At 41.8% G+C, this 23,953-nt stretch overlaps 1 protein-coding gene across 1 annotated transcript; it reads left to right on the forward strand.

Moving 5' to 3' along the window:
• The first annotated feature begins 1,647 nt into the window (after positions 1 to 1,647).
• Positions 1,648 to 12,344, forward strand: LOC140723472 (uncharacterized). Its single transcript, XM_073038047.1, has 2 exons — positions 1,648 to 1,687; positions 9,877 to 12,344. The coding sequence occupies exon 2, from the start codon at positions 10,284 to 10,286 to the stop codon at positions 11,589 to 11,591; it is 1,308 nt and encodes a 435-aa protein (XP_072894148.1). The 5' UTR covers positions 1,648 to 1,687; positions 9,877 to 10,283; the 3' UTR covers positions 11,592 to 12,344.
• Positions 12,345 to 23,953: the final 11,609 nt, after the last annotated feature.

The following is a 23,953-nucleotide window of genomic DNA, read 5'->3' on the forward strand; positions in this document are numbered from 1 at the left end:
GGAAAAAGCCTCTGGCTATCCACACGACCAATGCCTCTCATCATCTTATACACCTGCATGAATTCCCTGCATGATTTTCTCCGGGCTGAATAAGACGATGAGCTCACTGTGGTTGTGACGTTCTTCAGGTTGGTTAAACTCCTTCTTCCCTGCTCTTTTCAACGTTTTGGGTCATTTTCACCAATTTTAAAGGACTGTGCCTCAGACAGCTGGGTTGTTGCAATTGTTACGTACCAGCAGCAACAGATCACTAATGGAGTCTGATTTCAATGTTAGAACCACTCTCTTAATTAGTATCTGCTACAAATATAAAAGATTAATCAAAATAAACAGAAGTTAAGAGTGTTATGCGTATATACAGCTCCCGAACTATCAAGCTTGGGAAACAATGCTTAAAGTCTTCAGATGGTAAAGTAGAAAAGTTCAGTAATCCACGGAATAAGTGAGAGAGAGCGGAGAGATTTGTAAATCCACACGAACTTGTGGAGAGAAGGCAATTACGAAGAATTCCACACACATTCCACGCTGGGTAAACGAAATAACAGTCGCCGAAGATCTTATCCGTCGATTCGTTCCGAAATCCACTTAGAAATATCACCAGGTGACAGTGGCAGGAATATTGTCTTCAAGTGGTTATCACAGAACACCCCGATTCCCGGTAAGGGCCAACGAAAGTGATACCACAGGATACTCCAACAAATCCATGCATATGGATTATACGAAGTGACACTCAAACATCTGTTGTGCACTGCGTGCCGATGATCAACCCAATCTTTTGGGCATAGCAGTGACAAGCTGAAGTCTCTGTCACTCTCTCTCTCTCTTCCTCTCCCTCTCCCTCCCCTCCCTCTCTCCCCCCCCGTCTCTGCTGCAGCGCGTGTGTGACGTCACAGCCCCGCCTCACTCAGGCACTTAAAGCGACACTCACAGTAAACGAACCTGCGATCTCGCAACACAATGCACCTCTAAAGTCTGACAACAGGCTAGCGAGTGAAACTTCGGTGGTGCAGAATCAGAAACCAAAGTGTTGCCAGCCTGAGTCAGGCTTTGGGGCTCCAGAGAGAGAATGGGTCTAGAGTTTAGGAGGAGGAAGAGGAAGAGGAAACAGACCAGCAGGATATGGCTACAAAAGGAAGATCAGAAGAATTTGAAAACTGGTTGACCCAAAAAAAAGATGGTTAGTTTCTGCAAAATACTGGTGGAAATCAAAAGATCAGGCAACAATTGTTGAGAGGAATAAATAAACAACTTTTAGACCAAGCCTCTTCAGCATGTCTAGACTGTGTACTCCGCTGCTTAGTTGCTGCCTGAACTGCAGAGCTCCTCCAGCATTTTGTGTGTGAGCGTCTCTGTATGTCCAGCAACTGCAGAATCTCCTGTTTTATATCTGCATTTTACTTTGGCATTAGATACACGTTGATATTGAGTACATTGTTTACGTGAGCCGCTATCTGCGTTAAAAGAGCTGCAGATTTTTTCTATACACCCGAAAAAAAATGAGATATGGACATTGAACCGGTGCTTCAAGAAATGTTTAATGGTACCGTTATTACCCATAAGGCCCTGCGGTAATAATTTTTGTCAGGCACTGAAACACTGATGAACTGCGCAGGCGTCAGGCTGATGACGTCACCGAGTATCACGCATGCGTGCAGAACACAGAAGGCTTTGAAAATGTCGGTTGCAGGTAAGAGCGAATCTCTGTGTTTTTATCTTAAACACCGACTTCGGGACGATTCCTGTGAATTTCTGACACCGTGGCCAGCAATCCCGGGACAGTCCTGCCCTCTTCCCCCTCTCTCAGCCCCACTATCCGTACACGGACCCCGAGGAGCTTCCGGCTGATGAGGGAATGGGAACCGATGGATCTCTCAGACAGAGCTGAGCTCCAGCTATCTAAATGCAAGGATTAGGAACTCGGAGAAAGGGAACAAAACCCATCTGTGGACACTTTCTGGAGGTCCAAGATACGTATGTTCCACGACCGCTGGTCTAAGTGTGTAAATGTAGGAGGGGACTATGTTGAAAAATAGATGTGCTAGATTTTCTAAAATTGACTCCTTCTACCTTAGGCCACAAACTTATCTATCACCCCTTTTATATAGGGAAAAGCAGTATAACATTAGATGATCATCACCATAAGATGAAAGTTTAAATCTTAGCCTTTGTTTTAAATTAGCACTTAGTCTTTCCTGTGATTAGAAAATAGGAATCTTGGCTAAATTACCAGACATAAAGTATGGTGAGGTACAGTGCTAGCATTGTAGATTAGCAAGGATTCTACTTTGGGTTGGACTTCCAGAGCACACTTACTGGATATCCACAGGACAGTATTGTCGAAGACTAAGACAGTACTTTCAAATAGAATTGGAAAGGAAATGAGAGCTTTTACCACCTGGTCATTTGCCACCTCTTCTTGTGATTCTGCTCCTAAATGTGAAGACATGGAGAAGTGAGTTTAAAATTATGCCATCGAACTGGTTGTAAGAATGGACCACACCTATTGGTCCTCATTTGCTTTATTCAGAGCCTTGTCAATAGCATGAATAACTGAATAAACATTTCATTAGAATGGGGTGGATTAAACTGAATATATAGGATCTTTAAATTATACCCCTTCCCACTTATTATTTTTGCTGGAAAAGAGATGTTGAAATTCTAAGTAATCCTGACTAAAGTGTAATATGGTTTTAAAAAAAGCTCAAGGTCAAATAAGTGTGAGACATTTGTAGAGCATTTTATAGGAAGGGACATTAAAGACATTCATCATTCATGCTGATTTTTCCTCCCAGCACTGCCGCAAATACACAAACCACCCCACCTCCCTTCAGATCTACTCCGGGCTGTGGCTGATGAACCAGTCAAGATTAGCAGTTCACCATCTGTGGGAAAAATTGAGTCCAAATACCTAATAAGTTTGGGATGTGTATATTCATCTCCCAATTTATGATGTAGGAGCATTGATATTATGCTGCTTTGTATGTAAAATATACAATCCTCTTTGTTCAAATCTTTATTAGCTAGTGAACTTACAAGTTTGCTTCAGGGAGTTAAGCAATTTAATTTTAAACAATAGCATGAATTGATAAATGTTACCAATTTTAAATAGCAAAAAGTTTATAGTATATTTTTTCCTGGGAAAAAGGCTTTGGGTCCGAAGTTTGAATAGTGTTATGATGTGACTGCATTTTTCGAAAGAAAAGAACAAAAATTGTAGTTATCCAAATGTAGAAAGGTTAATCCTACATTAAATGTGAATTGTGATTAAGAGATCCAAGATAATGTGTATTTAATAAAATAATTTAAATCAAATTATTGCTTTAAATCTACATTATACATTCAAGAATGCATTTTAGGTAGCTCAACACCTCATGCAGGTCAGTCAGGTATCTCTGCTCCCTCTAAACTTGCACGTTTCTGTTTCCCAGATGCTTTTGAAACTTACTTTGACCTTATTTTCTGAGCTTCTTTTAAACTTGCAGGTTATGTGGAATGCATCATTCTATAATGTGATGTATAAAAACAGTGATTTGGAAGTGAGGTATGATGTACTAATATGAGAACATCTAATAATACAGAAAATCTGCTAGTCCGACACCCAAGACCCAATCATGGCAGGTTCACTAAATTTTACTGTGGTTAGTCACAGGTTTGGAGGGCTGTCACCTGAAAGTAATGATCATTAATCACCATCAATGTTACATAGTTCACACTAAAAATAAAAGCACAAGGGAGAAATCGGCCTCTGCAGCACCTTTTTTTTAGAGTGCTCAGTGGTTCATTTGAAATCAGGTCCAGAATTTACCTGCACTTCTGATGGGAAATCTGTGGCATGTGTTTCTGACAAACATACACCCAAAAAATGTTATGAGTCAATGCACCGTGGATTGAAAGCCAGCACTTTTGAACGGTGTGCTTCAGCCTATTCTGTTTCAATCTTTATGAAACGTGAAATAATCTGAAAGGTCTAGAACTTGATAGAGGGCTAAAAGATTATGAGAGGCATAGACGGGGTGGATAGTCAGTACCTGTTTCCCAGGGCACCAATAGCAAACACCAGAGGGTATATGTACGAAATTAAGGGAGGGAAGTTTAGGGGAGACAACAGGGGTAAGGTTTTTTTTTACACAGAGGGTTGTGAGTGCCTGGAATGACTTGCCAGGGGTGGTGGTGGAGGCTAAAACATTAGGGGTATTTAAGAGCCTCTTGGACAGGCACATGGATGAAAGAAAAATGGAGGGTTACGGGGTAGTGTGGGTTTAGTTCGTTTTTTTAAAGTTTATATGGGTCGGCACAACATGGAGGGCTGAAGGGTCTGTACTGTGCTGTAGTGTTCTATTCTATGGCTCTAAAATCTTTTACATCACCAGTTGAGAAAATCATCTTTGTTCTACCTCCAATCACAAAGCGGAAATCTGCAGATGCTGGAAATCCAAGCTACACACACAAAATGCTGGAGGAATTCAGCATTAGTACTCTTTTCCATAGATGCTGCCTGGCCTGCTGATTTCCTCCAGCATTTTGTTTGCATTGCTTGTTCTACCTCCTCTCGGTCTGCACTTTTCTACCAGTGAGAACATGCTTCCACCAATTCTGTCTGGCTACATAATGATATCAAACACCTTTGCCCTGGCCAACAAGTAGCTTTCACATCACAAATGTGCCAGACTCAGTGAGACAGAGTACCGCCCTTCCCTTCATATTCATTGGCATTACCATCACTGAGTTCACCACCGTCAGTCACCTGGGTGAGACTTCAGGGGAACTATTTATGTACAATACTGTGTGTCTTGTGGTGATGTAAGAGTTGCTGGAGAAGAAGTGGAGTGATATTTGGAAATCTGAAATTTAAAGCATCATTTAGCAAGAAAATCACAAATAGGTGTTAACCTGTTACATAGGTTGTATGAGAGTGCAGATGAACTCAATCAAGCCCAGAGGAGATCAAAGTTCTTACTGACAGTGATTTGCTCGCTGTTGAAATGAATACTTCTCTATATAAAATTCAGTTTGCGCATGTTGTTGTCACTGGGTAAAAATTGTACAGCACAAGATTTTTGCACACACTGGTCATTACAAATTAGAGGGGACATTGGTGGGAAGGCAGGGAGACCTCCAGTGTCCCTGATGCCCTCACATAGAAGGTATATATCCAGCTGCACTTTAAGGAGTTGGAGTTGGAAATGGATGAATTACGCATCATCCAAGCGTCGGAGGGTGTGATAGGTATGACGTGCAGAGAGTTGAGTTACACCCTAGGTGCAGGACACAGGAAACTGGGTGAGAGTCAGGAAGGAGAATGAGGTTAAATAGCCATCACAGAGTACTCTTGTTGCCATCTCATACAACAACAGGTGGACACTTTACAAATTGTTGGGGGGGATTACCTGGCAGAGGAAAGTCAAAGGGGGTGATAGGGGATTCGTTAGTTAGGGGAACAGAACTAGAAAGGGACTAATATCCTAGTGGCAAGGCTTGCTAGTGCTCCCCTGTGGGGTGGGTGGTTAAACTAAAGTTGCAGGGAGGATTGGAGCCAGAATGACAGAACAGATAGTGGACAGAGTGAATTGAATTGAATTGACTTTATTACATACATCCTTCATATACATGAGTTGTAGAAATCTTTATGTTACGTCTCTGTCTAAATGTGCAATGTGAAATTTATAATAGTTTATAATAAATAGTATGTACAACAGGACAGTCAGGATAAATAAAAGTACAATTGTATCAGCATGAATTAATCTATCAGAGGGCCTGGTGGAAGAAGCTGTCCCTGGGCCTGTTGGTCCGGGCTTTCAGGCTGTGGTACCGTTTCCCAGATGGTAGCAGCTGGAACAGTTTGTGGTTGGGGTGACTCTGGTCCCCAATGATCCTTTTTACACAGTGGCCCTTTTTACACACCTGTTTTTGTCAATGTCCTGAATAGTGAGAAGTTCACATCTACATATGCGCTGGGCTGTCCGCACCACTCTCTGCAGAGTCCTGCAACTGAGTGAAATACAGCACCCATACCAGACAGCGATGCAGCCAGTCAGGATGCTCTCAATTGTGCCCCTGTAGAAAGTTGTTAGTATTTGGGGCCCCATCCCAAACTTCCTGAACCGCCTGCAGTGAAAGTGGTGCTGTTGTGCCTTTTTCACCACACAGCCAGTATGTACAGACCAGGTGAGATCCTCGGTGTTGTGTATGCCAGGGAACTTGAAGCTGTTCACCCTCTCAACCCCAGATCCTGGGTCAGCCTGTCTCCATTTCTCCTGTAGTCTGCAGCCAGCTCCTTTGTTTTAGTGACATTGAGGGCAAGGTTGTTTTTTTGACACCAAACAGATGTCGTTCAGACCTCAGGGCATGAAATTATGATATTGTAGCCATTACTTGGACTTGCTTGCGCCCAACAGTCTGAGGGATTTCAAGGAACAAATCTGTAGAGAGATTACGGACTATGCCAAGAAACAAAGGTTGATAAAGTGAGTGATTTTAACTTTCCATTTATTGACTGGACTCCTAGGCTGTAAAAGGACTAGATGGGGTAGAGCTTATCAAATCTACCTTAATCAGTACGTAAAATTCCCGATGTAGAAGTGTGCAATAAGCTATTGGGAAGTGATCTAGGGCTAGTGACAGAAATTAGTGTATGGGAACACTTTGTATCTACTGATCATGAGATTCCAAGTAAATAAAGAAAAACAGAGGCCTGGACCTCTTTCGAGATTCTAAATTGGAGAAAGTCCAATTTTTATGATATTTGCAAGGATTTGACAAGCGTTAATTGGGACAGGATGTTTTTTCACAAAGGAGTACTTGGTAAGTGGGAGTTCTTCAGAAGTGAAATTTTAAGGGTGTAGAGTTTGTACGTGCCTGACAAAATAAAAGTTGAATGGTAACTAGTGCAGGGAATCTTGGTTTTCAAGAGATATTGAGGCCCTGGATATCTCGTTCCTCTAAATGCCGCGGACTGTTGGGTGCAACCAAAACTCATTAATGACAACCATTTCATAATTCCACTCCCGAACTCATCTGACTTTCCTTTAGTTGTCTTCTGTTGGATTCTAAAAGCTTCCGAATGGTCTTTTGCTCTTTTGTTTGCCCTCTCCTCTGATTTTATGTTGGTTTTGGATTCTCATTTAACCCACGGTTGTGCCCTGCTGCCTTTCCAATGCTGCAATGTCATTGGGATGTATCGATCACTCAGCTCTCGAATTGCTCCCAGAAACTCCAGCCATTGCTGCTCCATTGTCACTCCTACCTTTTCCCTTCCAAACAAGTTTGGCCAGCTTCTCTGTCACAGAAACATGGAGAAGTTCATTGGAGAAACAGGCTATTTGGCCCATTTAGTCAATGCCAAAAACATTTAAGCTCTCTAATGCAACCACCTGCACTGGGATCATCACCCTCCATACCCCTACCATCCAGGTACCAATCAAACTTCTCTTAATGGTGAAGTCGAGCTCATATTCACCACTAGTGCTGACATCTCATTCCACACTCTCACGACCATTTCAGCAAAGAACTTTTCCAAATGCTCCCATTAAAGTTTCACCTTCTCCACTTACCCATGACCTCTGGTTGTCGTCCCACTGAACCTCAGTGGGAAAAGCTGCTTGCATTTACCCTATCTATACCCTCATAATTTTGTTTACTTCCAACAAATCCTCAAAGGAATGTATAATTTCCTTGTTTATGTTTAGAGCCTTTTTTAGGTGTATAAGATGATGAGGGGCATTGAGTGTGTGGATAGCCAGAGGATTTTTTCCCAGCGTTAAATGGCTAACAGGAGGGGGCATAGTTTTAAGGTGCTTGGAAATATATGCCGAGGGGATGTCAGGGGTAGGTTTTTTACACAGAGAGTGTTGGATGTGTCGAATGCACAGCCAGCAGTGGTTGTCGAGGCGGATACAACAGGGACTTTTAACACTCTCTTAGATAGTTACATGGAACTCAGAAAAATAGAGGGCTATGCGCTAGGGAAACTCCAGGCAGTTTCTAGAGTCAGTTACATAGTCGGCACAGCACTGTGGGCCAAAGGGTCTGTAATGTGCTATAGATTTCTATGATTCTATGAAATTCAAGGGAAATCTCCAAACCCACGGAGTGGTGAATAGTGGGAAAGTTACTGGAACATATGTGCAGGAATCGGAAATATAAGTATTTGGATAGATGTGGACTGATTAAGTATAGACAGCATGGCTTTGTGCATGGTAGGTCATGTCTAACCAGTCTTAGAGAGTCTCTCGAGGAAGTTATCAGGAAAGTGGATGAAGGCAAGGCAGTGGATGTTGTCTACATGGACTTTACAAAGGCACTTGACAAAGTCTCATATGGGAAGTTGGTCAAGAAGGTTCAGTCACTCAGCATTCAAGATGAGATAGTAAATTGGATGAGACACTGTCTTTGGGAGAAGCCAGAGTGTGGTAGCAGATGGTTGCCTCTCTGACTGGAGGCCTGTGACTAGTGGTGTGCCACAGGGATCAGTGCTGGATCTGTTGTGGTTTGTCATCTATATCAGTAATCTGGATGATAGTGTGGTTAACTGAATTAGCAGATTTATGACCACCAAGACTGGGGGTAGTGGACAGTGAGGAAGACTATCATGGCTTGCAGTGCAATCTGGACCCCCTGGGAAAAATGGTTTGAGAAATGGAAAATGGAATTTAATGCAGACAAGTGTGAGTTGTTACACTTTGGTATGACCTACCAAGGGAAGTCTTTCACAGTGACTGGTCGGGCACGGAGGAGTGTTTTAGAAGAAAGGGACCTGGGAATACAAGTCCTTAATTCACTGAAAGTGGTATCACAGTTAGATAGTGACGGAAAAAAAAGATTTTAGCCCTTTGGCTTTCATGAACCAAATACTGACAATAGATGGATATTATGTTGACTTGTAAAAGAGGCCTAATTTGGAGTATTGTGTGATGTTTTGGTCACCTACCTACAGGAAAGATTTAAAAGAGATTCAGAGATTTCAGAGAAAATTCACAAGGATGTTGCCAAATTTGGAGGACTTGGGTTATAAGGAAAGATTGAACAGGTCAGGACTTTATTCCTTGGAATGTAGCAGATTGAGGGGAGATTTGATTGTGATAGAGCAGCATAGATAGTGTAAATGCAAGCTGGCTTTCTCCACTGAGATGGGGGTGGAACTACAACCAGAGGCCATGGGTTAAGGGTGAAAGGTGAAATGTTAAGGGGAACATGAGGGGAAACTTCTTCACACAGACTGTCATCCGGCTGTGGAATGAGCAGCCAGCACAAGTGGTGCATACGAGCATGTTTTCAACATTTAAGAGGTTTGTGTTGGTACCTGGATGGTAGGGGTGGCAGTTTAAATAGTTCAGCACAAACTAGATGGCCCAAAGGGCCTGTTTCTGTGTTGTACTTTTCTACAAGAACCTGAAATATTACAAAAATTCACTCTAACCCCTTTTAACAGCTGTGCGGACCAACCATTCATCTCAGCAGGAATTTTTTTATATGGTGTTAAAACTGTAGCACTTTCGGTTAATAATACATAAAAGAAAATCCCAGATGCACATCCACAAAGACAATTTGCGTGAGACTGTTTCAGTTACTGTGGGGCCAGGCACCCATACTGCTTAGCAGGAACAGGGAATAATACCAATGGAGAGAGTCAAACTGAGCCAGGTCACAGATTGGAGACGGTAGAAATGCCCCATTCTTATAGAGACAGGAAGAGCATCAGGGAATTAATGGTCATTCCAGATACCCGCACTCTGCCCAGTCAGAAGATGATTTCTCTGTCCAATTTGGGTTGAACCTCACTGTAACAGTGCGATACCAGATCAAACCTTGGCAACTCAAGTGATCTCATCTGAAATGTTGTCCTACACCCATTGATGGATTTTGTAAATCTTTTCACAGGTTAAAAACGAGAAGGAATTTGTCTCCAGGAATCTCAAACACGGCACAACAGTTTTGTTGTCTCTGTCTAGATATTTAAGAAGTGGAGCAAGGGATTCAATCGACCACCCTTCCTGCTCAGACTGTGGGGAGGGATTCACTCGGTCATTTGACCAAATAGCAAGCCTGTCATTTTACAAAGGAGAAAGGCTGTTCACCTGCTCAGACAGCGGGAATGGATTCACTCGGTTATCACAATTGAAGGTACATCAGCAAGTTCACACTGAGCAAGGCCATTCATCTGTTCTGTGTGTGAGAAAGGATTAATTTGGTCTTCCCACCTGCGGACACACCAGTCAGTTCACACCGGGCAGAGGCTGGTGATCTGTTGAATTTCTGAGAAAGGATTCACTCAGTCATTTGACCTAATGGCTCACCAGCGAGTTCACACTGGGGAGAAGCCATACACCTGTTCAGTCTGTGGGAAGGGATTCACTGATCCATCCAACCTACGGAGACATCAGCGAGTTCACACTGGGGAGAAGCCATTCACCTGTTTAGTCTGTGGGAAGGGATTCAATCTGTCATCTACCCTACAGAGACATCAGCGAGTTCACACTGGGGAGAGGCCGTTCACCTGCTCAGTCTGTGGGAAGGGATTCACTCAGTCATCCAACCTACAGGTACATCAGCGAGTTCACACTGGGGAGAAGCCATTCACCTGCTCAGAATGTGGGAAAGGATTCAGTGAGTTATCCAGCCTGCTGAGACATCAGCGAGTTCACACTGGAGAGAAGCCGTTCACCTGCTCAGAATGTGGGAAAGGATTCACTCAGTCATCCAGACTACAGAGTCATCATCGAGTTCACACTGGGGAGAAGCCGTTCACCTGCTCAGAATGTGGGAAAGGATTTACTGATTCATCCACCCTACAGAGTCATCAGCGATTTCACACTGGGGAGAAGCCGTTCACCTGTTCAGAATGTGGGAAGAGATTTACTCAGTCATCCCAACTACAGAGTCATCAGCGAGTTCACACTGGAGAGAGGCCATTCAACTGCTCAGTCTGTGGGAAGAGATTCACTCATTCATCCACCCTACAGAGACACCAGCGAGCTCACACTGGGGAGAAGCGATTCACCTGTTCAGAATGTGGGAAGAGATTCACTGAGTCATCCCAACTACTGAGTCATCAGCGAGTTCACACTGGGGAGAAGCCATTCACCTGCTCAGTCTGTGGGAAGAGATTCACTGATCCATCCAACCTACAGAGTCATCAGCGAGTTCACACTGGGGAGAAGCCATTCACCTGTTCAGAATGTGGGAAGAGATTTACTCAGTCATCCCAACTACAGAGACATCAGCGAGTTCACAATGGGGAGAAGCCGTTCACCTGCTCAGAATGTGGGAAGGGATTTACTCAGTCATTTGACCTACAGAGACATCAGCGAGTTCGCACTGGGGAGAAGCTATTCACCTGCTCAGAATGTGGGAAGAGATTCACTCAATCTTCCACCCTACTGAGACATGAGCATGTTCACACCGGTGAGAAGCCATTCAATTGCACAGAATGTGGGAAACGGTTCACTCTGTCATCCCACCTTCTGGAACACCAGCGAGTTCACACTGGGGAGAGGCTGTTTCCCTGCTCAGAATGTGGGAAGAGATTCACTCGGTCTTCCAGCGTACAGAGACATCAGCAAGTTCACACTGGAGAGAAACCATTTACCTGCTGAGAATGTGGGAAAGGATTCACTCAGTCATCCTGACTACTGGCACACCAGTCAGTTGTTATGAATCCCTAGGTTTTGTTTGCTGTGCACTGTCATTTTAAGAGAGAGAGAGAGATTAAGAAGGTGAATCAGTTTGACTCGCAGCTTGTTTACATCACTCCCAGCTTGTTTAGTTTTGACTGAGGACACAGACACTCAGAGTCAGACGGAGATGAATGAGGAAAAATGGAAGGATCAAAACAAGGGAAATAGGTGCCAAGGGTCACTGTTTGGAATTTTCCTATGCCCACAAGTGTGGGTTAATTATCGATTCAGCGTACATCGAATGTGTGGTTGTCACCTCGTTTAATCGATAGGAGTGGATCTGATTTGGGGTATCCTATGAAGACCACTATGTGTTAACCCTTGCCTGGGTGTGGTGTGGTAATTCATTTGAAGACGATACGCCTTGTGACAAGTCACTTTGGGTGGTAATTAGTATGTGGATTTGGAAGGATGACAGATAAAATCTACAGTGACTGTTCTCTTGTTTTACCACCATGGAACCTGTGGAATTCGACATATTTGCCTTCCCTTGACATTTACCCTGGATTACAAATATCTCTCTAATCACCTATTCTGTGGTTGAACTGAACTTTCATAATTTACCATCTCAAGACTCCAGACCTTGTTTCCCCCGAGCTCAATAGTTTTGGATTTATATTTACACACATATATACACATAACACTGTTAACTTTTGTTTATCTTGCTTAAGTTACTATATTTTAAGTAGATTCTAATAAAGATAGTTTTAACATCAATAGCAGACTCCAGGTGTAGACTCCACGAGGAAATGTGCAGATGCTGGAAATTCAAACACACACAAAATGCTGGTGGAACACAGCAGGCCAGGCAGCATCTAGAAGGAGAAGCACTGTCGACGTTTCAGGCAGTCCTGACGAAGGGTCTCTGCTTGAAACTTCAACAGTGCTTCTCCTTATAGATGCCGCCTGGCTTGCTGTGTTCCACCAGCATTTTGTGTGTGTTGTGCCAGGTGTAGTCTATTGGTGCTGATTCGTTTCTAAAGCTTTACGATTCATAACAAAATTGGGGCCTGCATCCGGGATATGAACAGCTATGGGGGCGTAGTCATTAATTATCGATTTCATTGGGGAAGTCCCTTTTGATTGATTTGTGTGTGGAAAATCAGCAGCGGATGCTGATTATTGTTTGGAAGCGGCAACTTCTGAGGCATTAGAGGATGCCAGACGGATTGAGTTGTTGAGTCTTGCTAAAACGTTAAAACTTGCTATGTTGAAATTGACAATGAGGAGGGCAGAGTTGCAGAGGATAACAGCTGAACATTATATACCTGAGGGTGTGTTTAAAGTGGAGGAGTTGGAGGTGTTTCCTGAAAGTAAACCTCGTGAGCTTGAGCTCCAGTACGAGTGAGAAAAATTAAAGATGGAGGCTGCGGAAAGGCAGAGGCAGTTTGAGGCTATAGAGGCAGAAAATCAGAGAGGAGGCAGAAAAGCAGAGGGAGGAAGCAGAAAGACAGAGGCTATTTGAGCTGGAAAAGATAGAGTGGTTGCAGCAAAGGGGTCTAGCGTTAGACTCTGGTGATAAGTTTGAGGCCAGTCAGGAAATTAAATTGGTACCTCCATTTGATGAGACAGAGGTTGATAAATACTTCCAGCATTTTGAGAAGGTTGCTTAGAATTTAAAGTGGCCAAAAGAGGGTTGGCCTATTCTCTTACAAAGTGTAATTAAGGGGAAGGCTCAGCAAGCCTATTCTGCTTTGACAGTTGATGAAGCAGCTGATTATGACATAGTGAAACAGGCTGTGCTCAAAGCTTATGAGTTGGTCCCAGAATCATACAGGCAAAAGTTCAGAAATTTCAGGAAATCTGTGAACCGGACATATGTAATTTGCTTATGAGAAGTCTGTGTGTTTTGATCGCTGGTGCACATATATGATGATATATATGGTGATTATAAATATATGATGAGTTTAATAGCTTGAAAGAGTTAGTTTTAATTGAAGAATTCAAAAGGTGTGCTCCTGATGACATAAAGACGTATTTAGATGAAAAGGATGCTGCCACTTTGCAGGAGTCTGCTAGATTAGCAGATGAGTTTGCTTTAACTCACAAGGTTAAGTTTACCCAGAAAAAGAGCTTCCAAAAGAGTAGCAGGGATCACCAGGGTAAACCAGAAATTACAGCTGGGACTAGTGACAAGAGTAAGGATGAAGGGAAGCAGTTGAAGGAGAAATTTTCTGGTCATACTTGTTACTATCGTAAGAAAGCTGGTCATATGATGGCTAATTGTTCTGTCCTGAAGAAGGAAAAGGAGGCAGTCCCAAATGCCTGTGATCAGTCTGTTGAAACACCTATAAACCCACAGGGTTCTGAACATTCTGTTGAGTCTCAGTTAAGGTCTGAGAGGTCTGACCGAGTTAAGAAGGGATTTGATCATTTTATGTCAGATGGGTTTGTATTAGTAAAGGAAGGGTCAACCCCGGTACCAATGAAAATTCTTCGAGTTACTGGGGATTCTCAGTCACTTATATCAGACAGCGTTCTAAAGTTTGGTGATGAGACTAACACTGGTGAGGTAAATCTTATTAAAGGCATTGGGGGTGGCATGGTTTCTGTGCCGTTGTACAAGTTAACTTTACTGTCAGGGTTGGTTTTGGGACCTGTTAAAATCGGATTATACTCCAGTTTATCATTGGAAGATGTTAGTTTGCTGTTAGGGAATGACCTAAAGTTGTTCCTGCAGTGCTGTTGACAACTAAGCCAACCACGGACGACCCACAGATGGATTTTAACATTTATCCTTCCTGCCCAGTAACTCGAAATATGGCTAAAAGGTCTGCCGACGCAGACAGTTCTGTGCAGCATGATTCTGATACCCCTGATAGCCAAAATTGGGATTCAGGTTATGATGACTTGTCAGGGACTTTTCTGCCTTCATTGTTTCAACAGGATTCAGGTCGTAAGTCTGATGAGAAAGATTTATCCCTGTGTAGGAAGAAGTTTATAGCAGAACAGAACCAAGACGCTGAGATTGAAGCTTTAAAGGAAACAACTCTCTGAAATGATGAGAATAAGAAAGTGCCAGTAGGGTATTATCTCAAGGATGGAGTGATAATGAGAAAGTGGAGGCCACCTGCTATACCAGTGAGTGAGGAATGGGAAATTGTTCACCAAGTTGCAGTTCCTAAAGTTATAGGGCTGAAATTTTAACTTTGGCCCGCAGTATGCCATTAGGTCGACATTTTGGAGTGAATAAAACTGTAAACAGGATTATGAAATAATTCTACTGGCCTAATTTGAGGAAAGATGTTGTGACCTTTTGCGGAACCTGTTACACTTGTTAAGTTGTGGGTAAACCGAATCAGGTCACGCCAGTAGCCCCACTCAGGCCTATACCTGCATTCGGTGAACCCTTTTTAACATTTATAGTGGATTGTGCTGGCCCATTGCCAAAGACTAAAGCTGGCCATCAGTATCTGCTAACTATTATGTGTACTGCATCCAGATTCCTAGAGGCAATACCTCTCAGAAATGTTAAAGCTAAAACTGTGGCGAAGGCTTTTTCCAAGTTCTTTACTTTATCTGGTTTTCCTAAAGAAATCCAGTCTGATTAAGGAAGTAATTTTACATCTGGATTATTCCAGCAGGTAGTTTATGAACTGGGAGCGAAACAAATTACATCGGCTGTGTACCATCCGGAATCACAAGGGGCTTTAGGAAGATATCATTCTGCTCTCAAAACAATGACTCAGACATACTGTGTTGAAAATTGAGAAGACTGGGATGAAGGAATACATTTGCTTTTGTTTGTAGTAAGAGAGTCGGTACAGGAATCACTGGTCTTTAGTCCATTTGAACTTGTATTTGGTCATAGAGTGAGGAGACCTTTGACCTTGTTAAAGGAACAGTGGATTGATGGGGATGTACAAGTTAACCTATTAGACTTTGTTTAGAAGTTCAAGAATAAACTACACCAAGTCTGTAGTCTAGTGAGACAGAACTTAAAGATTTCTCAAAACAAAATGAAGTGTTGGTTTGATAAGTGGGCTTCAGAAAGAAAATACCAGGTGGGAGATAAGGTGCTTGCCTTATCTCCAATATTGATGAATCCATTTCAGGCGAAGTTCAGTAGACCGTATCAAATAGTCTCTCAAACTAATGATCTGAATAATGTTATTAAAACACCCAACCAACGTAAACTAACACAGGTGGTACACATAAATATAATAAAGCCTTATTTTGACAAGCAGGCACCGTCTGTGAGTGTTGTTGTCAAAACATATGAATCTGACAACCCTGAGAATGAAACAATTGACTCGTCTGAGAATTTTCACAAGCCAAACATGGTCCCAGTTAGGCTAATGAACTCGGTTGTTCCAGAAAACATTGATAACAGGTTGGCTCATCTGCAGCCAGAGCAACAACAACAGCTGAAGGAATTAATTCTGAAGTTTAAAGATTTATTTCCCGATATTCCCAAGCAAACCACGGTCGCAGTACATGATGTAGATATTGGTCAAGCCAAACCTATTAAACAATACCCATATTGCATGAACGTAGAAAAGTGTAAATTGGCTGAGCAAGGAATTGAATATATGCTGAAAATGGTATTATTAGTCCTTCAGCATCAGATTGGAGCTCGCCCTGCGTTATTGTGCCCAAACCTGATGGTAGTGTTAGATTTTGCACTGATTATGGGAAGGTAAATGCAGTAACAAAAACAGAATCCTATCCTATCCCTAGGGTGGATGATTGCATCAATAAGGTTGGAAAAGCTAAATTTCTTACAAAGATTGATCTGTTGAAATGGTATTGGTGTGTTCCATTGACGGACAGAGGTAGAGACATTTCTGCATTTGTGACACCATCTGGGTTGTATGAATACAATGTTTTGTCTTTAGGAAGTTAAAATGGTCCAGGAACCTTCCAGAGAATGATTGATTCTGTAATTCGAGGGTCAGAACACAGATGCCTGTATTGATGACTGAGTCACAGGGAGTGACACTTGGGAAAAGCATATCTCTGCAATAGAGAAGCCGTTTGACAGGCTTTCTCAGGACAACCTTACAGTTAGCGAAGAGTGAATTTGGCCATGCCACTGTGACCTGTCTTGGCTATGTTGTTGGTCAAAGCAAGTTGGCTCCTGTTCGGGCAAAAGTCCAGGCAATTTCTCAAGTTCCTATTCTAACTGCTAAGAAGGCTCTTAGAAGGTTTCTGGGAATGGATGGATGATACCGGAAGTTGTGTAAGAACTTTGCTGCTATCGCTCTTCCTCTGACCAATCTCCTGAAGAAGGGTGAAAAGTTTGTTTGGACCGAGCCTTGTCAGGAGGCATTTGATCGATTGAAAGTTATTATTTGAGATTAGGCCAATCAATGCAGTGTTGTCAGCAAATTTAATTAGCAGATTGGAGCTGTGGGTGGCAACACAAGTCATGGGTGCACAGAAAGTAAAGGAGTGGGCCAAAGAGACAACCCTGTGGGTTTTGTGTCCTGAGGATCAGAGAGACAGAGGAGACGGAGCCCACTCTTACCACCTGCCGGCGATCTGACAGGAAGTACAGGATCCAGCTACACAAGACAGAATGAAGGCCGAGGTCTCTGAGCTTCTTGTCGATACTTCATGCCTTTGTATGGCTACTGCTCTGCCCATGACTGGAAGGAACTGCAGAGAACTTTGGAGAGCAGAGAACATCAGAGAAACAAGCCTCCACTCCATGGGCTCTTCCTTCACTTCCCCTCCCTCGGAAAAGCAGGCCATGTACTCAAAGAACCTCACAACCTGGACATTCTTGCTGCAAATCCGCTCCCACATTGGCGGAGAGATACAAAAGCCTTGAAGCGCGTAACACTAGGCTGAAGGATGGCTTCCTGTCTGTGGTTATAAGCCAAATGAATGATAAAATGGACTCGACCTCACAATGTAACTCGATTTGACCCTGCACCATATAACAGATATGTCAAAGCTGAACAAAGTTCAGAGTCTTGAGATGGTAAAGTACGAATGTTCAGTAATCCACGGAATAAATGATCGTCGGGAGATATTTGTGATCCAGGGTGGAACGTAGAGAAAAGGCAGTTACTTCAAAATAACCGTCGACGAAGTTCTTATCCGTTGAATCGTCCACATACGAATTATCAGCGAAAGTGACCTGTCACAGGAATACCGTCTTCCAGGGGTTACCACACAACATACCCAGGCAAGGGTTAACACAAGATATTCCAAAACACACTCCTATGGATTATACGAAGTGACAGCCACACACATTCGTTGTGGTTCTGTGTACCGATTATCAACCCACTCTTGTGGGCATAGGAGAGTTCCAAGCCTCAGCTGCGACTAACTGAAGCGATCAACTTTTCCGGTCTCTCTCTCTCTTTAGACTGGCCGACTGCCTGTCTGCAGATCTCTCTCTCATGGTTCAGTCCACAGTCAGCGCTGTCAGCCTGTGACTGACGTCATAGCCCCGCCTCCTCACGCCGGCGCTCTTAAAGAAACAGTCACCGTACGACCACAGGCTCGTAACGGCTGCAACACAACTTCCCGACTTTTGAACTCAATGCTTCAACTAATAAAGACAACCATGCCCTTTGCCCTCTTAACCACCTGATCAATCAGTGCAGTCTCTTTCAGGGAGCGATGAACTTGGAGTCTAAGATCCCTCTGATCATCAACACTGTTCAGGGTTTTGCATTTAACAGTGTACTGTCTCATACATTCGACCTACCGAGCTGCCAAGATGATCATCACTAATCAAATCTCACTGAGATTTCTCAGGTCCTGTTGAATTTATTGCCAAGTGCACAAGTACGGGAAGGTACAGGTACAGAGAAACACTGACTTGTGGCAGCATCACAGGCAAGTACATTCAGATAACACACGGAACAGAAATTATACGATTCTCTGTCAGTAACAATCTATAAATATGTTTTATGTTAATAACGATATATAAAATACATTGTGTCATGATCAATATTAAAATGTGCATTTTGTGTCAATAACAGAGTTGGAAATGTTGAATTTGGTTCCTGTCTGCATTCCTCCTTAATGCACAACCAGCTCCTTTGTTTTTGTCACAATGAGGGAGTGGTTGTTTTCTTGACACCACTGTGTCGGGGTGATGACTTCTTCTCTGTCGGCTGCCTCGTTATTATTTGAGATCAGGCCAGTCAGTGTAGTGTAGTCAGCAAATTTAATTAGCAGATTGGAGCTGTGGGTGGCGACACGTCATGGGAATACAGAGAGTAAAGGAGGGGGCAAGGAGACACCCCTGTGGGGTATGTGTGCTGAGGGTCAGAGAGACAGAGGTGAGGGAGCCAACTCTTACCACCTCCCGGCGATCGGACAGGAAGTCCAGGATCCAGCTACACAAGGCAGGGTGAAGGCCGAGGTCTCTGAGCTTCTTGTCGATACTTCACTCCTTCGTATGGCTACTGCTCTGCCCATGACAGCAAGGAACTGTAGAGAACTTTGGAGAGCAGAGGACATCAGGGAAACAAGCCTCCCCTCCATGGACTCTTTCTACACTTCCCCTGCCTCGGAAAAGCAGGCCATGTACTCAAAGAACCTCACAACCTGGACATTCTTGCTGCAAACCCGCTCCCCCATCGGGGAACAGATACAAAAGCCTTAAAGCGCGTAACACCAGACTCAAGGACGGTTTCCTGTCTACAGTTACAAGCCAAATGAATGATAAAATGGACTCGACTTCACAATGTATCTCGACGTGACTGCACCATATGTCTAGTGATTGTTTTGCCAGTTTCATTTTTCATTTTTAGAATCTTTTTTATTGATACATAATCTTCTACAGCTATAAAATGATACAAAACGTCAATAGATTAATATGTATACAATTAATAAAGCTGAAAAAAAACTGATCGTAAAATATAAAAATGGAAAAATATATATGTAGAAAAAAGGGAAAAAATACACCATCTAACTCGGAAAAGAACCCAGTAACCACAAAAAAAGGGGGAAAATCCATTTGGAATGAACCCTCCGGAGCAATACGTTTGACCATCATCTAATTTTTTTAAAAAAGAATCACCAACCGCCATTTCATATTTATAAAAAAATAAAATTGGACGGAAAACATATAGCATAATTCAAATTAAATGATAATATTTAGCAAAAGAACCCCATCTTCTCTCAAAATCGAATCGAGGATCAAAAGTTCTACTTCTATTTTTTCCAAACTAAGACATAACATTCCTTGAGAAAACGATTCAATTAATGTAGGGGAAGAAATATTTTTCCATTTTAATAAAATAGCCCTTCTTGTCAGTAGTGTAACAAATGCAATTACATGTTGATCTGAAGCTGAAATACCCTAAATATGATGCGGAGCTATTCCAAATAGAACAGTCAATCTATTAGGTTGTAAATTAATTTTCAGAGCTTTAGAAATTACAGAAAATAAAGATTTCCAAAACGATTTTAATGAAAAACATGAACAGAACATATGTGACAAAGTAGCTACTTCAGTTTTACATCTATCACAGCATTTGTCTATACTAGGAAATATTTTAGATAGTCTCTCCTTTGTTAAATAATAACGGTGAACAGTTTTAAATTGAATTAAACAATGGTTGGAACATACAGAAGAAGAATTTACATTTTGCAAAACTCGAAGCCAATATTCATTAACAAAGGTCATATTTTCTCTCTCCCAATCTTGTTTAATCTTTAGTGATAGGTTTTGTTTTGTAACAAAAATAAATTATAAATTCTGCCAATGGAACCTTTCACAAAGGGATTCAATTTCAAAATGGTATCCAACAAATCAGATTCTTGTAAACATGGAATCTTAGGTAAATATTGTAAAAAATGTCTGAACTGAACATATTGCAAAAAAATGTGTATGAGCGAGAGAAAATTTGTTAATTAACTCTTCAAAGATCATAATGGACCGTCACAAAATAAATCTGTAAAAGAATGGATCCCTTTATTTTTCCATAGGAGAAAAATGGGGTCAGTTGTTGAAGGTATAAATGAGAAGTTTCGATGTAAAAAACTAGTCATCTTAAATTGTTTAAACATTTTTAAAAAACGAAACTGAACCCAAATCCGTAGGGATTGTTTAAGAACCGGGTAAAGATTTAAATTTGGAATTTTAGAGAGCTGTAAAAGTAATGGAGCGCCTAATATTGAAGTTAAATGAAATTGTTTAACTGCTTTTAATTCCAAATCAACCCATAATGGATTTTGGTTCTTATTAACACAATATAACCAAAAACAGAATTGTCTAATGTTCTCAGCCCAATAATACAGTCTTAAAGTAGGAAGTGCAAGTCCACCATCTTTTTCAGATTTTTGTAAATTATACTTATTAATTCTTGGACTCTTATTGTTCCAAATAAAGGAAGAAATAAGTGAGTCAATTTGATCGAATTTTCTTTCAGTTAAAAAGATAGGTATATTTTGGAAAATATATAAAAAGCTAATTAAAATAATTTTACCAGCATGAATACGACCTATTAAAGAAAAAGTAAGTGGATTCCATCTAGAAAATTGTTATTTTATGGAGTCCATTAAAGGAACTATATTCCCTTTATAGAGATCTTTATATTTTTTTAGTAATTATAATACCTAAATATCTAAATGTATTAACAGTTCTAAAAGGAATATCATTATATATACTAACAGGGACATTTAATGGAAACAATTCACTTTTATTCAAGTGAAATTTATATCCAGAAAATTTAGCGAAATCTTTAAGTGTTTCCAAAAGTTTAGGAATTGATTCCTCAAAATTTGAAATAAAAACCAAATCATCATCTGCATAAAGAGAAATCTTATGTATGGTTCCATTCACAGAGATACCAAGAATATATTTAGCTTCACGTACTGTTATAGCTAAAGGTTCCAATACAAGATTAAATAATAAAGGGTTTAATGGACATCCCTGTCTAGTTCCACGAGAAATTGAGAAAAAAAGAAGACCTGCAGTTATTAGTAATGACAAGCTCAAGGGAGGCTTCCTGTCTGTGGTTATAAGCCAAATGAATGATAAAATGCTCTCGGCCTCACAATGTAACTCGACGTGAACCTGCACCATATGTCTATCTGCACTGCACTTTCTCTGCAGCCATAATGCTTTGTTACAGTTATTGTTCTGTCGTATATCAGCTCAATGTACTGTTGTAATGTATCTGTCTGTGTGGATGGCACGTCAGGGAAGATTTTCACTGTAGTTCAGTACATGATGATAATAAATTCCCCATTTTGATTGTGTGTAAATATTAGTCAGACTGAGCTTCTTCTCTGGAACCACAGAAGGAAACTGAACTGTTGTCTTTCTGAGGAACGCAAATAAATAGAAAAGGCTTTAATCTCTCATTACGATCTGCGGTAACTGGGATCAGGTGCGTCTCACATATCAATATCAGAATCAGGTTTAATAGCACCGGCATATGTCATGAAATTCGTTCAGCAGTAGAACCTAATTTTTAACCATAGATTTTAACAATTGTGATTTAATATAAGAATATAAATATCACATTGTTAAATTATATAAATAGTACAAAATGAAAAAATAAAGATGTAATAAACTATTTTAATTGTGCCGACTGTTTGACTGACTGGGTTGTTGCTTTGGAACTAGTGGAGTGAAGCTTAACTGAACTGTACACATTTCTGAGAAGCTCAGATAATTATAAAAAGCTAAATTCTCACATAAGTGGGTCAGACACCCAGAAACATCCGCAGCACTTCAGCAGGTGAAAACAGTGGAATGAAACATGCTGAAAATATTGCCGAGAAAAAAACATATTGTCCACCACAACGAGAGGATATCACAGATCCGGATCTCACTGCCTTGTCTGAACGGGGAAAGATGAAGCTACACGTACACGTAGAGCAGTGACTCGCAGATGCTGCAGATCTGCGGAAAACGTGAACAGGAAACGGGATCACATGGCCGCTTTGGTCTCTCACCTCCAGACAGATGTCCATTTACTGACTACTCTGTGGAAAGAAGAAAATGCCGCTCACATCTCCTCTCACCTTAAATGTATTAGACATTTCAACCCCCAGGAAAAATATATCGTCTGTCCACCCTATCTCTTCCTCTTGTAATCTTATAAACGTCCATCCAGTCTCGCCCCAGCCTGCGCCGCTCTGGAGAAAACAACACAAGTTTGTCCAGCCTCTTGTTATAGCTCATGCCCTCTAATCCATGCAGGGTCCTGGGTTACCTCTTCTGCGCTCTGTCCAAAGCCCCGACATCCTTCCGAGAATGGGGGCGACCAGAACTGTATGAAACACACCAGATGTGGGCTAACTAGTTTTATAAAACTGTGTTACGAACTGAAACGTTTTAGAAACGAACCAGCAGCAATAGAGTTCACACTGGAGTCTGGTTTTGATGTTAAAACCATTATCTTTAGTAGTATCGACTTATAATATGGTAACTTAACGAAATAAAGGAAAGTTAACAGTGTTATGTGTATATATGTGTAAATATAACTCCCAGACTATTGAGCCTGAAGAGTCTTGAGATGGTAAAGTAGGAAAGTTCAGTAATACACCTTTCAGTAATAAAAGCTCCCAGAAGCTCCAGCCATTGTTTATGTTTGGAGCCTTTTTTAGGTGTATAAAATGATGAGGGGCATTGATCGTGTGGGTAACCAGAGGTTTTTTCCCAGGGTTGAAATGGTTAATACGAGGGGGCATAGTTTTAAGGTGCTTGGAAATTTGGTATTACACTGGTATTATAAACTGATTAAACACCCATATCACATGAACGTAGAAAATGTAAATTGGCTGAGCAATTGTTGTAAGTGGGGAAACAGATTCGGTAGGTCTCAAAGGCAAGGACTTTGGACACACAGTCTTGGTAGAAAAGTATTTTATTTACAGAAGGCAAACGTGGGAAAATGGCAACAGAAGCAACACGCACACAATTTACAGCAGTCGGGGGAAAGTCGAATCGGCAATAAAACACACACGGACAATTACTATCGAATGTGGGAAAATCGCCTGTGAAGAAAGTACACACGCACACACCCACACACAACCAATGCGATATGCGCCACACCTTGACCGAGTGCAGGCTCGGCTCTGTGCTATTCGGGACACTAATCGACGCTCCCAACCCTATTCAATGCACAGCTCACCAACAAGTTCTCCAGCGCCGTTCCACGGTTCTCAGCCTGGAGTGAAGCAGGGTGGTCCCTCGGAGATGGCAAAGGGAAAGGGTCCAGCACACGTGGCACCCTTTATAGTGCAGCAGGGCTGGAGGGTCCCGCCCCGGTAATTCACAGGGGGGCTAATGGCTCGGTACCAGCAGAGTTAAGCCGATTACAAAGGCCAATTGCTCGAGGCCAAGTACAAGGCTAATT

The sequence above is a fragment of the Hemitrygon akajei genome, unplaced genomic scaffold, assembly GCF_048418815.1.
Source record: "Hemitrygon akajei unplaced genomic scaffold, sHemAka1.3 Scf000115, whole genome shotgun sequence".
In the NCBI taxonomy this organism is placed as follows: Eukaryota; Metazoa; Chordata; class Chondrichthyes; order Myliobatiformes; family Dasyatidae; genus Hemitrygon; species Hemitrygon akajei.